Source organism: Protopterus annectens, chromosome 8.part1, assembly GCF_019279795.1.
Source record: "Protopterus annectens isolate FY-2018-M chromosome 8.part1, PAN1.0, whole genome shotgun sequence".
NCBI classification, from domain to species: Eukaryota; Metazoa; Chordata; order Ceratodontiformes; family Protopteridae; genus Protopterus; species Protopterus annectens.
The window spans coordinates 496,622,699-496,639,034 of NC_056742.1; the positions used below are offsets into that span (position 1 = coordinate 496,622,699).

The 16,336-nt window shown below is 42.6% G+C and overlaps 1 protein-coding gene across 1 annotated transcript in view; it reads right to left on the reverse strand.

Moving 5' to 3' along the window:
- Window positions 1-16,336, reverse strand: part of LOC122810164 (cadherin-4-like) — a 368,858-nt gene that overhangs the window by 270,441 nt on the left and 82,081 nt on the right. The window contains exon 3 of the mRNA XM_044081642.1: window positions 14,891-15,046. Within this exon, the coding sequence (XP_043937577.1) occupies window positions 14,891-15,046 (156 nt within the window). The remainder of the gene's footprint in view (window positions 1-14,890; window positions 15,047-16,336) is intronic.

Here is a 16,336-nt window from a genome sequence, read left to right on the forward strand (position 1 = left end):
CTGTGTCTTACATGAGCTCCAAGAAGAACTGAACCCTCACATTAAGTCACTGTTCAAACTTAGCCTTACTACAGGATAAATGGCGTACAGCTACAGTGGTCCCACTCCACAAAGATGGTGCCACAACGGACCCCGGGAACTATCGCCCCATAAGCCTGACTAGTCTGGTCTATAAAGTTATGGAGCGTATTACCATGGAACTCATAAACAAAGACATTGGGAGCCTCCAGACACTGGACCCTACCCAATTCGGCTTTGTTAAGGGCAGATCTTGCCTCTTAAACCTAGTTGATTTCTTTGAAACAGTTACCAAAGCCATAGATGAGGGCAAGGTAGTCCACACAGCCTACCTGGACCTCGCAAAAGCCTTTGACACAATACCCCACTCGGGCATCATAAATAAGCTTACCAGCTTAAATATCAACCCTTATATCACAAGATGGGTTGCAAACTGGCTCAGAGATAGAACCCACATGGTCAGAATCGCAGGTGCTATGTCCGAATCCAAACCAGTTACAAGTGGCATCCCACAGGGCTCAGTTCTGGGACCTCTCTTGTTCGGTATATACTTCTCTGAGGTTCAGGCTAACATGGAGGGATTATGGCTGACAAAGTTCGCAGATGACTGCAAACTGGGGGCCATAATCGAATCTCCAGCTGACACAAGCATCCTCCAAAAGGGTCTCACAGAGACAGATGCTTGGTGCCAGAGCGATGGCCTCAAGCTAAATGCTAAAAAGTGCATAGTCATCCCCTTTAGGAAAAACAAGGTGCCTACAAATTGCCACATAGGTGGTAATTCATTAAGTATGGAAGAAGTAATTAGAGATTTGGGGACCAACGTAGATAGTAATGTCTCCTTTGATAATCATGTTGCCAAAGTGGTTATAAAGACCTTCTATATAGCCCACCTTATCACAAAAGGGTTCGCATCTAGATCAAGAGAGGTTATTGTGCCCCTCTACTCGTCACTCATCAGGCCCATAATTGAATACAATGCCCCTTTTGGGATGTACCTTACCTGACACCTGCAGCAACTGGCGAGACCCCAAAAGTACCTCACCAAGAGGATCATGGGCTACAAACAGATGTCCTATGCAGCTCGACTAAAGAAACTCCAGCTCTACTCAGTTGCTTACTGCCTACTCAGAGGCGATCTATGCCTGTCGTACAAAGCCATGTCAAACCCAGAATTAATGGACATGCTCCACCTCAAAAAATCCAAGTCCCTTAGAGCTACACGCTCCAGGGACCTAAACCTCAGCACAAAAATAAATAGGACATGCTGTAGGGACAGATTCATTTCCCAGAGGCTCCCCTCACTCTGGAATAGAATCCCAATTCATGTTAGACATAGCCCCTCACTGACCCTCTTCAAGCGAAATCTGGATGCGTGGATGGGAAATCGCAAATTCAACCCTGGGATCTCTTCTGTGTCCCTGCTAGACAGAGGCACAGTAAACTAATCTTAAAAGGGTACCTTCTGTGACCTACTTTACAGAGGCACAGTAGGCTAATCTAATAGGGAGGCGGAAGCCAAATACACTCTGGCTAGGCTTATAAATGCCCTAGGGCAGGTAGGCTAGTATCTACCTATGAACCTACTGTTGGGCTCCTGTTCTGTTTTGGATTGTTTGTTTTTTCCGCCCAGTTTACTTGTTTGTTCTAGGGTTACAGAATCTATCATAGCTGTTCAATGATATGCAATGCTGACTTAGCTGCTCATGGGTGCATGTGGCTCTGAATAACCAACTTAACCAGTTTTGCCAAGGACACCAGTGCACCCTTTAAAAATGTACTATTCATGGAACCAGTGTTTTCCTGGTTAGATGCAAACATGCAGAACATAATAAAAGAGTAAGAGTTAAACTCCAGTCTCCTTAATGTATATTTTCCAAAGTGCAGAGGTGCCTTGTTCCAATATGGTTTATGCATGGGTACATCAATAAAAACAGTAATATAATCTAAAGAAATAAAAGAGCACCAGTTCATGTACTTACTTAATGGAATGCATTTCTTGAAACTCCAACAAGGCTTCATTATTCATCCTGCAGGGAGGTCACCAAAAACAGAGTCTCCTAGATCTGCTAGCTAAAGTCGTTTTATCTGGTATGATCTTTTAATCTTTTATACTCTGTCCATCTAAACAAAAGCAGGAAAATCAAAGGCCTCAAGCGTCCGAAACAAAACACTTATCAAGGAGACCCTGTCAAACCAGAAGAGGTGCACATATTACTCTGCTCCTTTTTGATGCCAAAACAATAAAGAAAGAGCCTCAGGCCAGTTTTGGATCTAAGTACCTAAATGCATTTGTCTCCAGGGAAGCCTTTTAGATGGTCACATTATAGTCAATCCCTGCTAGTTTAGCAGATAGAGCCTGGCTGCGCACTTTGGAACTGCAAAACACCTAGCTCCACATAATAGTCCAAAAGGACTCTAGGAGGTATCTTCACTTTAGTTTAGAGCATAACCTCTCACTGCCCAGAATTTCACAGAATGTCCAGATTTGCCTCATATTTTCGGTCTTTTCTTCATAAAGTGTGTGGGTTTTCTGGAAAATCATTGAGGACTGAAGTCACTAAATAATGAAAGAAATTTGAATTGTAGACTTCATATTCTTTAAAAAATGGATGATAATGCAAAAGTTTGTTATTATAACAATTTTCTATGTTTATAAGAGAAATATTAAAAATCTCTCCTTAATTTTGGGCCTTTGTCTCCCCTTTGTTTTTGGTCTTGTATAGAATCCTTGTCCTAAGAAGTTGAGATGAATGCTTCAGCATCAGAGTAGTTATCAGTTCTGAACTCTTCCCTGTAGTGTTTGGGACGTGTCTATTACTTTGACTACCATATGTACAAATATATATGTCCGAAGTTATGGAACTTCGACTACATATAAAGACATAAAAAAAGGAAAAAGAAAATAAAATCAAACAAATCCACCAACTAGGTAAACCTCTCAAACACAGTTTTATTAAGTGCCTTTCATCCAACTGGATCACTGGATTTCTTCAGATAAAATTGATTTAAAAAAAACTTCAATTTAAATAAGCCTCTAAAAAGGTCACATGACATGGCCAAATTCCCACACCAAAATACCTTCAATATAAATATAAATAAAAAAGATCAAAAAACAAGTATTTAAACATTATTCTTGTAATGAACAATAATCTATGGGGAGGGTGCGGATATATCATCACAAGAATATTGTTTAAATACTTGTTTTTTTTTAATCTTTTTTATTTATATTTATATTGGAGGTGTTTTGCTGTGAGAATTTGGTTGTTTTAATGCTTAACAATATATGCTTAGTAGGTTGTAATTAAATTATCTTTGTCTCTTTAAATAGGAAAAATATAGATCATGTGACCTTTTTAGAGGCTTATCTGAAGAAGTCCAATGATCCAGTTGGACGAAAGGCACTTAATAAAACTGTGTTCGAGAGGTTTAGCTAGTTGGTGGATTTGTTTGATTTTACAGTTTGTGTTTGAGTATTTGTGGTTTTAAAAGAAACTAAAAGGTGCTATGCAGGGGGGAAAGCCCCTTGCACCCCCACACCCCCCAAATTTCCTTTACTGCATTGTAGAACAAACTCTGAGTTGGTATATTTAAAGAGTGGGGGTGTGGGAATGCAGGGAGGCTTGCCCCCCTGCATATACCATTTTATTTTCTTTTTCCTTTTTTTTAAATTTTTTTATGCATACTCAAAGTTCCGTAACTTTGGACATATGTGTTCGTACATATGTCAGTTGAAGTTACGGAACTTCAACTATGTAATACAGACCCGTTTGGGACAGGTGCTCTGGAATATCAAGGAAGAGAGGATGAGGATGATGATGATGAGAGGAAGACTGACAGTTTAAAGAGGATTTTGGAGCTGTAGAAGGCAGAAGGTTGGTGAGAAGTAGCATTTAGGGAATTCAGATTTATGAGTATATAGAATAATCCTAAAATATAAGGTAAAATTCTGAATTGGAAGAGACAGAGAAGAAGGTTGAGTAAGGTAGATGATTATGTGTATAGAATGGATGAAGGGGGTTATGAGTGGAGATTTTTAAGTATGGGGGAATGGATGAAAAGTTTTGGTCTGAAAGGAGGGAAGTAGTTGCAATTTATGCAACTGAAAGTGGCTGTTAAGCCCTGGCTGGTAAAGTTAAGTACAATAAAGTCAATCTAGGAAGAAGGGATTGCTATCAATGTTCATGAGAGAGGTGATTCACAACTATAAACCAAAAGAGGCATGAAAGATATGGAGAGGTGATAGAAAAATTAAGAAACAGGTGGGGTATGCTGGAGAGTGTACTTATTTGAAGAATGACTGAAGTACTGAGAAGATATGACAAGCTAAAAACGGTGCCTGTTATAAGGACAGTATATGAGATGGCTGCACAGGTTGTACAAAACTCCCTTCCAGTTGCAGAGATATTGCAATGCAGTGGAGGGGAAATACTGAAGCTAAAGGTAGGAAATCTTCCCATGTTTTGGGAATACCAGGCAGTTAATCATATATGGAATTGTTTTGTAGAGGAATGGGAAAGACTATATGAGAAACAAGTTCCAAAATGTTGGAAGTTTATAATTTTGGGTCTGGGTGAAGTGGAGGATAATTGGAGAGTAAGAGAAAGTTTGATTGTTTTGCCTATGAGGATTATTAAGGTATATTACAGCTAAAGGCTGGAAGGATCAGATAAGCTAGAAAGAAGAGATGGTGAAAATAATAAAATAAGGAGATAAAGATGTGGATGAGCAGCACAGCGGGATAAAAAAGTAGGAAAAGAATGAAGAAAGACTGGGAGACGTTTTTGGATAAGTACACTAACAGGTGATTTCTATAAGCGGACTATGCTAGTCTTGAGGGAATAAAATAGGTGTCTCAGTTATTTCTTCCATGATACAGCAGAGCTTAGGCACTGTTAGAGGTTGTAGTTAAAATGGGTGGTAGTCTCTTCCTAAGGAGGGTAGGGTGTGTTGGAATAATAAAAGTGGATTCTAGGATAGGGCAGAAATACAGAGTTTGAACAAAGGTATTGTCAACAAATAGAAAAAGTCTCTTCAATCTGTTCTTACCTGAGTCCACAGGGTGAATGTCTGAAGGGAGCCAAAGTGTTCCCATACATGGATGACTGGCTCTTAGCTATTCCTTTTCTCCATTACGTAGTGCCATTGAGGGATTCTCTTATCAGCTTGCTCAGTTGTCTGACAATAATGGTACCTCTGGCCAAGTTCCATCTACAGCCTGACAGCTACTTACATTTATAGGCTGAATTCTGAACACAAAGTTATGCAGAGCTTTAGCAGGACTCTCCACTGACAGAGGTAAGGCTCTACAACTGAAAGATTTTTCTGTCCTTGCATCTTCCACAACATCTTACCTCTGTGTTAGGGTGCTGGATTTCTCATAACAATGGTTCTACAATGGACATTTTAGGTACAGTGGTCTCCAAACTCAGACGCTCTGATGAATCAAATCTGCATTTCTAAGGCCTGCAGGCATCATTTATCATGGAATATTAGTAATTTCCCAGGGTAATCGTTTCCAACTATTCCTTTTCTTGCCAACAGTTGCTACTGATGCATCTTAGACTTATCAGTGGATAATAACAATTCAAGGTTTGTGGATATGGAAAGAACTTTCTCTTCATATCAATGCACTGAGGATGACACCAGTCCTAGCAACCTTCCAGACATTGCGGAACTCTCTTTGGCAGTTCTAACCATCCAGATGGCCATTATGTAAGTTAATGCTTTATCAACAAGGAAAGGGTATCAGATTTTAGCCCCTATGCTGGGAAATTATGAAAATGTGCAAATGGGCAATATTTGAAACTATTTTCCAGTTGTCATCTGCATCCCTTAGGCTTAGAGGGAAGATGAGCAGATATCTGCTGCTTCTCCATAAACTACCTCAATGACAAGGAAGATGTTCTGAGAATGGGGACAGCCCTGCTATGACTTATCCCCTCCCAAGTGCAGTAATGACCTTTGCCCTCATTCCAACACTGGGGAACGCCTAAGTGTCGGGGCGACGCACAGAAGGCTACCCGGACTTCTTCACATTTCCCCGTTTACATTGAGCCTGGCTCACAAAGCAACATTTCTCAAAGCCAAACGTCATACTCAAACCCTTTTATGACCCAGGCAATTCTTGTTCCATCTTCTTATTTTGCTTCATTTTTTGGAGAAGTCCAGTGAGAATACTGCCAACCCCTCCATCAGGCAAGGCTCACGTAGACATGTACTCTGTGAGGCTCACATCTTGGCTTCCCCACTTGTGGAAACCATTTTGTGGGATCCAGGGGCCCCATTATACTTAATTCTTCCCACAACTCAAGCATGAGGAGAAAATACAGGGAAAATGGACATGTTTTCACTCTGTGCTACCTCTAAGGGCTTGTCCTTTTTCGTGTTCTTGTTCTTGCTGTCCTGGAATACTTTATGGATATTTTGGAAATATGTCTGAGCTATTTCTCCATGAAAGTGCACTTTGACCACTGTTTTTAACTTTCAAAAAGGCCATAATTCTACTTCTTTAATTTCACTGAAAGTTTAGAAAGCTTTTCTTAAATTTGCACTATTGTTGAGGCCTTGGCTGTGAAATCCAGAACTCAATGACACTTGAACTTGGTTCTGAAAAACTTTAACCCAGGCTTCTATCAATACTGCTGATATAGGGGGATCAGAGGCATAGCTTGGGTAGGGCAAAAGGGTGTCTGCCCTGGCACAAGCTGTTAGGGGGCAAGATCGGCAGGTACAGGAGTGCAGGAATGGTACTCAGAAATGAACACTGATACTGTGTTCATGGTCATGGCCGAATGAAACTTGTGGTAACAAAACTTACAAGAATAATGTTCAGGATGAGTGAAATTTAAGGGAAGACAGAAACTGAGTGATTGTTATAATGCTGGACTGAATGGTAACTGTTAAAAAGAAAACATATCTATACTGCTTAAAAACAAAGGAAATGTTATTATGGTTTGTTTTCTTTTCTGTTATTATATAGGTGCTTATGTCACTTTTTAAAAATGCTGTGTTTTATAAAGATGTTTGAAAAAGAGTTCTGCTTCCAAGTAAATGAACTCTTTGAAGTGATATGAAAATGAAAATAAATGCCGTAAGTCAATGGTTTAGAAAATGTGCATCTTAATAGGGGAAAGTCAGATCAGATTACAAAAATGACAGTTTACTTGTTTCCAAAAAACACTGAAGTGACTTGAGTTAAAATCCTAAATATCTGTATGCCCATGAATTAAGAAATCGAAACCTAATTTTTTGCTTACTCTATTTCAGCCTGGTTATTAAAAAAAATTGTAAAATAAGGAAAACCTACCCGCTGTGAGCACATTATCTGGAATGCCAGCCCCCCCCCCCCAAAAAAAAGGAAAAAGAAAAAAAATTAAAAGTTAAACAGCAATTTCTTCATAACACTGCTATATTACCAAATTACCCCAACTGTTGATTAAACATCACTATTTTTATAACTCCTGTCAAAACTACTAGATTACCTTTCTCAATAAAGTTAATTTCCTTGCTTTAATCTGAAAGGAACTACTGCTGCCCATTCCCCTTGCAGACTTTTCCTTGCTATTTTTTCTCACTTAACACGTGGCCACAATCTCCTCCTAAAACTGGTTTGTACTGACTGATTGGCTTTTTCACCATCCTCAGTTCCAGGTCCAGGCCCCACTCCATTCACCCTCGCTATGCTTGGGCTCACTTTGCTCTCCTACCCTCACCCCATTCCCACCCACCCCATTATAATTTCCTTTATACCATCCACTTCCTGCCCTTCCTCTCCCACTAACTACTCACAAGCAACTTCCTGTCAGACTTCTTAGATATCACTTCCTCTCAAACTTCTTAGATATCACTTCCTGTCATACAGTCCCTCCACCCTGTTTCAAACATGCAATACCTTATCTGTACCATCTCTCTCCTCTTTCTTCTAACTACTCTAACATCATATAACGTTCAACTTCTTTCTCCACTGTTATACTCCCCCACCTACAATAACTTTGATACTCATTTCACACCATCCTTCTATAATTTCTCCCCAGCTTTATTTAACATCTCCAACTCATGTCTTCATAAGCTAACCAGACTGCAAATACTCCCTCCTACCTATGAATCTAAACCGAAACTATACAAGCTACACTTATATATCATTTTACTCTCTTTACCCTCTAATAACTTACTCATATCTGGTGATATCCACTCTAACCCCAGCCCCTCCATCTCTCAAAATACAAACCCATCTCCCCTATCCTCCACCTACCCCTCTTCTTCTACTTCCTCTGACCAGCCTCAGTCTCTTACACTGAACACAACTATATCTAAGCACATAACCATATACTCACTAAATATTCAAAGCCTTACTAACAAAATCACTGAGGTCAATGCCTGGATAGCCCACACAACACCTCACATCCTTTGCTTATCTGAAACTTGGCTTAAGCCTCATATCTCTAACAATTAAATTCTCCCTCCACGCTATAAAATCTACGGCTCAGATAGATCCCCCCAAAAAGGGGGCGGTGTAGCTATTCTTCACTCAAATAGCCTAAACCTCTCACTCTTCTCTGCACCCATCCCTGACTTCCACCCAGCAGAACTCTTAGCCATAAACTGCCACCTCAACCCTCACAAAAAACTAGCTATCGCCTCCATCTATGTCCCTCCTGGAAACAACCCGCCCATCCTAGAAAACATCTTATCTTGGTTCTCCCACAATATTCCCAATGAAACCCTCATCCTAGGTGATGTGAACCTAGTCTGGTCCCGACTTAAAACTGACTGCCCTCAATTTAGTACAAATCTACACAGTTGTCATCAACTAATAACTTCCCCCAGCCAACTCCATAAAAACCCAACTTCTAGCTCCATCATTGACTGGATACTCACCAACTCTCCTAATCTCTATCACAACCGGACTACTCTACCAGACCAACTTAGTAATCACCTACCCATCTCTGTCCTTAGATACACCTCCCAACCTCTCAAACCTAATCATTATAGAGACTGTCAAAAATTTTCCAATGTCAACATTACCCAATTCAGCTCTATTCTATCTTCCACTGACTGGTCATTCCTAACATATCCCTCTAGATGAAGCAATAAATAGTTTCAATAACATCTTCCTAAATACCCTGAACTCCCTTGCTCCCTCTAGAAAGATAAGAATAAAATCCAACTATGCTCCTTGGCTTTCCAAAGACACTAAGTACTTTATGATCCAAAGAGATAAAGCCTGGAAAGCCTGAACCAAAATTAAAGAATTACTCTTCCTTCATAACTATAGATATCTCAGAAATCTCACAAAGAAACAATCCAATGCTGATAACAACCCTTCTTCCACTCTGCCCAACTGAATAGCAAATCCAATCCCCCGGAAGATCTGATCAAGTATAAATAAAATTATTTCTCCTGGCTGCTGCTCTAACCCCTCCCCCATTCTAATACATCCGCTCAAGAAACAGCCACCCTACTTAATAAACACTTCATCGACACCATTCAGGCACTCTTACCATCCAATGGAAACACTACAACTCAACCTACCCCTCCCTACCCACCTAACGATAACTCTTTCACCACATCATGTTCCTACTGTTTATATCTGGTTTCTACTTCTGAAGCTCAAACCCTGCTCTCCTTCACTGATAATCTGCCTCTTCCCTTCCTCAAACTGCATGCTGACTCCATTGTTTCTCAGCATCTATACTAATCAATAGGTCCATCCAGGAATCCACTGTACCTACCCTCTGGAAATCTTTTTTCACTATTCCCCTTCATAAAGGTGGTAACTCTACTGACACATCTAACTACCGTCCCATAGCTATTCTATCCCCCTCTCTAAAATTCTTGAAAAATGCATCCACTCACAATTACTAAAACACCTCCTCCAAAGCAACCTTCTCACACCCACCTGACATGGTTTTTGTCCCAAACACAGCACAACTACAGCCTCCTATCCTTTACCCATACCATTGCTGAGGCCATAGATAACAACAAACTCATCTCTTGTCTCTTCCTTGACCTTCCCAAAGTGTTTGATACCGTGTCCCATCCCCTACTGCTATCTAAACTTGCCAGTCTCAGTCTTTCTTCATGCACCCTTTCCTGGTTCCCCAGTTACCTGTCCCACAGGTAACAGTCTGTTAAATGTCTCTCTTCCTCTTCCCGATTCCTACCTGTCCCAACAGGAGCACCCAAGGCTCCATCCTGGGCCCCCTCTTGTTCAATATCTTCACTAATGACCTCCACACATCCCCCATTCCTACCTGTCCCAACAGGAGTACCCCAAGGCTCCATCCTGGGCCGCCTCTTGTTCAGTATCTTCACTAATGACCTCCACACATCCCCCATTCCTACCTGTCCCAACAGGAGCACCCCAAGGCTCCATCCTGGGCCCCCTCTTGTTCAGTATCTTCACTAATGACCTCCACACATCTCCCATTCCTACCTGTCCCAACAGGAGTACCCCAAGGCTTCATCCTGGGCCCCCTCTTGTTCAATATCTTCACTAATGACCTCCACACATCCCCCATTCCTACCTGTCCCAACAGGAGTACCCCAAGGCTCCATCCTGGGCCCCTCTTGTTCAATATCTTCACTAATGACCTCCACACATCCCCCATTCCTACCTGTCCCAACAGGAGTACCCCAAGGCTCCATCCTGGGCCCCCTCTTGTTCAATATCTTCACTAATGACCTCCACACATCCCCCATTCCTACCTGTCCCAACAGGAGTACCCCAAGGCTCCATCCTGGGACCCTCTTGTTCAATATCTTCACTAATGACCTCCACACATCCCCCATTCCTACCTGTCCCAACAGGAGTACCCCAAGGCTCCATCCTGGGCCCCTCTTGTTCAATATCTTCACTAATGACCTCCACACATCCCCCATTCCTACCTGTCCCAACAGGAGTACCCCAAGGCTCCATTCTGGGCCCCCTCTTGCTCAATATCTTCACTAATGACCTCCACACATCCCCCATTCCTACCTGTCCCAACAGGAGTACCCCAAGGCTCCATCCTGGGCCCCCTCTTGTTCAATATCTTCACTAATGACCTCCACACATCCCCCATTCCTACCTGTCCCAACAGGAGTACCTCAAGGCTCCATCCTGGGCCCCCTCTTGTTCAATATCTTCACTAATGACCTCCACACATCCCCCATTCCTACCTGTCCCAACAGGAGTACCCCAAGGCTCCATCCTGGGCTCCCTCTTGTTCAATATCTTCACTAATGACCTCCACACATCCCCCATTCCTACCTGTCCCAACAGGAGTACCCCAAGGCTCCATCCTGGGCCCCTCTTGTTCAATATCTTCACTAATGACCTCCACACATCCCCCATTCCTACCTGTCCCAACAGGAGTACCCCAAGGCTCCATCCTGGGCCCCTCTTGTTCAATATCTTCACTAATGACCTCCACACATCCCCCATTCCTACCTGTCCCAACAGGAGTACCCCAAGGCTCCATCCTGGGACCCTCTTGTTCAATATCTTCACTAATGACCTCCACACATCCCCCATTCCTACCTGTCCCAACAGGAGTACCCCAAGGCTCCATCCTGGGCCCCCTCTTGTTCAATATCTTCACTAATGACCTCCACACATCTCCCATTCCTACCTGTCCCAACAGGAGTACCCCAAGGCTCCATCCTGGGCCCCCTCTTGTTCAATATCTTCACTAATGACCTCCACACATCCCTCATTCCTACCTGTCCCAACAGGAGTACCCCAAGGCTCCATCCTGGGCCCCCTCTTGTTCAATATCTTCACTAATGACCTCCACACATCCCCCATTCCTACCTGTCCCAACAGGAGTACCCCAAGGCTCCATCCTGGGCCCCCTCTTGTTCAATATCTTCACTAATGACCTCCACACATCCCCCATTCCTACCTGTCCCAACAGGAGTACCCCAAGGCTCCATCCTGGGCCCCCTCTCTTTCAATATCTTCACTAATGACCTCCACACATACCCCATTCCTACCTGTCCCAACAGGAGTACCCCAAGGCTCCATCCTGGGACCCTCTTGTTCAATATCTTCACTAATGACCTCCACACATCCCCCATTCCTACCTGTCCCAACAGGAGTACCCCAAGGCTCCATCCTGGGCCCCCTCTTGTTCAATATCTTCACTAATGACCTCCACACATCTCCCATTCCTACCTGTCCCAACAGGAGTACCCCAAGGCTCCATCCTGGGCCCCCTCTTGTTCAATATCTTCACTAATGACCTCCACACATCCCCCATTCCTACCTGCCCCAACAGGAGTACCCCAAGGCTCCATCCTGGGCCCCCTCTTGTTCAATATCTTCACTAATGACCTCCACACATCCCCCATTCCTACCTGTCCCAACAGGAGTACCCCAAGGCTCCATCCTGGGCCCCCTCTTGTTTAATATCTTCACTAATGACCTCCACACATCCCCCATTCCTACCTGTCCCAACAGGAGTACCCCAAGGCTCCATCCTGGGCCCCTCTTGTTCAATATCTTCACTAATGACCTCCACACATCCCCCATTCCTACCTGTCCCAACAGGAGTACCCCAAGGCTCCATCCTGGGCCCCCTCTTGTTCAATATCTTCACTAATGACCACCACACATCCCCCATTCCTGCCTGTCCCAACAGGAGTACCCCAAGGCTCCATCCTGGGCCCCCTCTTGTTCAATATCTTCACTAATGACCTCCACACTTCCCCCATTCCTACCTGTCCCAACAGGAGTACCCCAAGGCTCCATCCTGGGCCCCCTCTTGTTCAATATCTTCACTAATGACCTCCACACATCCCCCATTCCTACCTGTCCCAACAGGAGTACCCCAAGGCTCCATCCTGGGCCCCCTCTTGTTCAGTATCTTCACTAATGACCTCCACACATCCCCCATTCCTACCTGTCCCAACAGGAGTACCCCAAGGCTCCATCCTGGGCCCCCTCTTGTTCAATATCTTCACTAATGACCTCCACACATCCCCCATTCCTACCTGTCCCAACAGGAGTACCCCAAGGCTCCATCCTGGGCCCCCTCTTGTTCAATATCTTCACTAATGACCTCCACACATCTCCCATTCCTACCTGTCCCAACAGGAGTACCCCAAGGCTCCATCCTGGGCCCCCTCTTGTTCAATATCTTCACTAATGACCTCCACACATCCCCCATTCCTACCTGTCCCAACAGGAGTACCCCAAGGCTCCATCCTGGGCCCCTCTTGTTCAATATCTTCACTAATGACCTCCACACATCCCCCATTCCTACCTGTCCCAACAGGAGTACCCCAAGGCTCCATCCTGGGCCCCCTCTTGTTTAATATCTTCACTAATGACCTCCACACATCCCCCATTCCTACCTGTCCCAACAGGAGTACCCCAAGGCTCCATCCTGGGCCCCCTCTTGTTCAATATCTTCACTAATGACCTCCACACATCCCCCATTCCTACCTGTCCCAACAGGAGTACCCCAAGGCTCCATCCTGGGCCCCCTCTTGTTCAATATCTTCACTAATGACCTCCACACATGCCCCATTCCTACCTGTCCCAACAGGAGTACCCCAAGGCTCCATCCTGGGCCCCCTCTTGTTCAATATCTTCACTAATGACCTCCACACATCTTGCAAACAATCCTCCCTCATGCAATATGCAGACGATTCAACTCTCGTGTCCATCTCTGATGACATCACTGACCTCCATACACTCACCCAGCATACCTTTTCATCTACTGAACAGTGGCTAACCAGTAACATACTCATCCACAACCCAAAATAGACCAAACTCCTTCTGTTTCTGCCCCGTTCTCTTACTCACCACAAATCCAACTTTTCCATCACTTCCTCTAATAACACAACTATTAAACCTGAAACTAATACTAAACTCCTAGGAGTCATCATCGATGATGAATTCAAATTTAATATGCACCTTCTCCAATGCATACAATAAAACAGAAACTTGGTTTACTTTATTGTAAGAAAAAATGTCTAACTCCAAATGCTAGACTCTCCCTCGCTCAAGCTCTCCTCCTCCCCTCCCTTCTTTATGCTGCCCCTTTGTTCACCAACATTCAAGCCACAACCTTAAACAAAGTCCAACAAACTTATCATAAGATAGCTAGATTCATCACAAACTCTCCATACAATACTCATCACTGCCTACCCCTTACATCCCCCACCTACTGTTGCTATCACAACTTCAAATGTTATACTTCATTCTCTATAAACCTTCATCTTGCCCTGCTCTCTCTTCCTTCATCTTTATCTACACACATTCTCATACTCTTCATACATCAAATCAACAACTACTACACACCTACCGACCAAAAAAAGCAGTAGGCAAACTCCTATATAAACACTACATCAGTCAAACTTGGAATAAAGTTCTTAGAGACATACTTCCATCATCTACCCATCCCACTTTAAAGAAAATTAAAAGTTCACCTGCTTAACTCCAATATCTCTCCTTGTCAAGCTCCAACTTAACTCCTCTCTCCATTCCTTGCATACCCCTCTCAGCAAAGTATCCCCTCTACTTGAGGACACTTATTCCTACTTTATGCTCATATCTGTTTGCAACAAATGCTTTCTGTAAATATGTATATAAATCACTACTGTGATCATTTAGGATAGACATAAATACAGATGTTTAAATTTTATTTTGTCTTGTGTAAATTTTTTACTTTGTCTTTTAAATATTATAGTATAATCTTATTTTTTCTGAACACATGTCAATATATTTGTTATCAGTTTTCTGTATTTAAATATTTGTATTATTGGAGCTTTTCTGCTCAGGTCTCCACTGAAAACAGGCCACAAGCCCAGCTGGACTAACCCGGTTAACAAATGTCAATAAATAAATAAGTAAATAAACAATTACTTGAAGTATACTTACGAGATAGCTGTCCTTTTCTTCTCTGTCTAGTGGCTCAGTAACATTTAACGATCCAGTATTGCGTTCAATGACAAAGATGCCGACGGGAGCCTGATCTGCACCTTGTCCAGTGATACTGTAGTAAACTTTGATTTCCTTTATCCTGCTTGATTCAATCTAATGAATTTAAACACAAAGAAGGAAAATGTTCATATATTATCATAACAAGATAAATTGTCAAGTAATAATCCCCAAAAATTTTCATCAGGTTAAAATCTTTCAGAATCAGGTAAGTCACATTTCTATTTATACTGTATCTATTCGGGGATTATAGCAAAACAAGTAAACGAGGGAACTCAAAAGTGAAAAAAATTGGCTACATGATTTTAAATGTACCACTCAACAATTCGCACATACTGCTCTGTCAAGTATTGTGTGTCACACCTCCTAACTTGTGTGCTGACCCCAGCCCTGCACCTTAACTTACAAAAAACCTTTTCCCTAACACTGCAACTAAGCAAAACTGTCATGCGCATACACCAGCACAGGTACAGCACTAAAGCCCTCCCCTTACCTAGCCCTACCACTGACCCTAACTTGTGAACCATCGCATACACACTCCCACCCATAATGTTTAAACTTTCTGACTAGCCTAACATTTTGGCATTACTACATAATAACCCAAAGCATATCCCCTATATGGAATTGAACAGTCAACATTTCTCTGTTCAAAAACCTAGAATTTCAAAAAGAGTGGATCTGATTAAAAAAGACCGCAATGCACTCTCTTGACAAAGTGAACTGCAGTCATATATACATGCAGCATGACTTTCCACTTCTTCCAGAAATCTAGACAAAGCTAAAATAAAGGGGGGTGGGGGTCAAATGTCAAAATAAAAATAGGAACAGTTTTTAAATATTGCAACTCTAAAGACAGAAAGTTAATAGAATAGCATTTTTTGAAGGTTACAAAGTCTGAAAGTCCAATGTCCATCATTATTTAATGACTTCAGTCCTCAATGATTTGTCAGAAAAACACAATTTTTTGGAGGAACAGGCAAAAAATATGCAGAAAAAAATCTGGACATTCTGCAAAAATCAGGACAGTTGAGAGTATGACATACAGCCATATATACATGCATGAATATACAAATACTGTATTGTATGCATATATAAAATTCCCTGCCTAAGGTTGAGATTTAAATTAAAGTCATTGTCTTGGGATGTTTGTTAAAACAGCTGCTGCTCAGGTGTAAAGACGTGAGCCATTGTAATGCCTCTTGTTAGATTTCTCAGACTGTAAGCCCACTGTAGCCATTAGTTGTCCAATAGCTGCTAACAATCAATGTTTCTGATCTTGTGAGGGGTATCCAAGCCCACAGTTGTTGCAGCTTTTCTTTGGCCAGTCTAATTGTTGAACCAGCTCTTAGGTCAATAGTGCACAGATGCCATGGGGGGGGGGGGTCA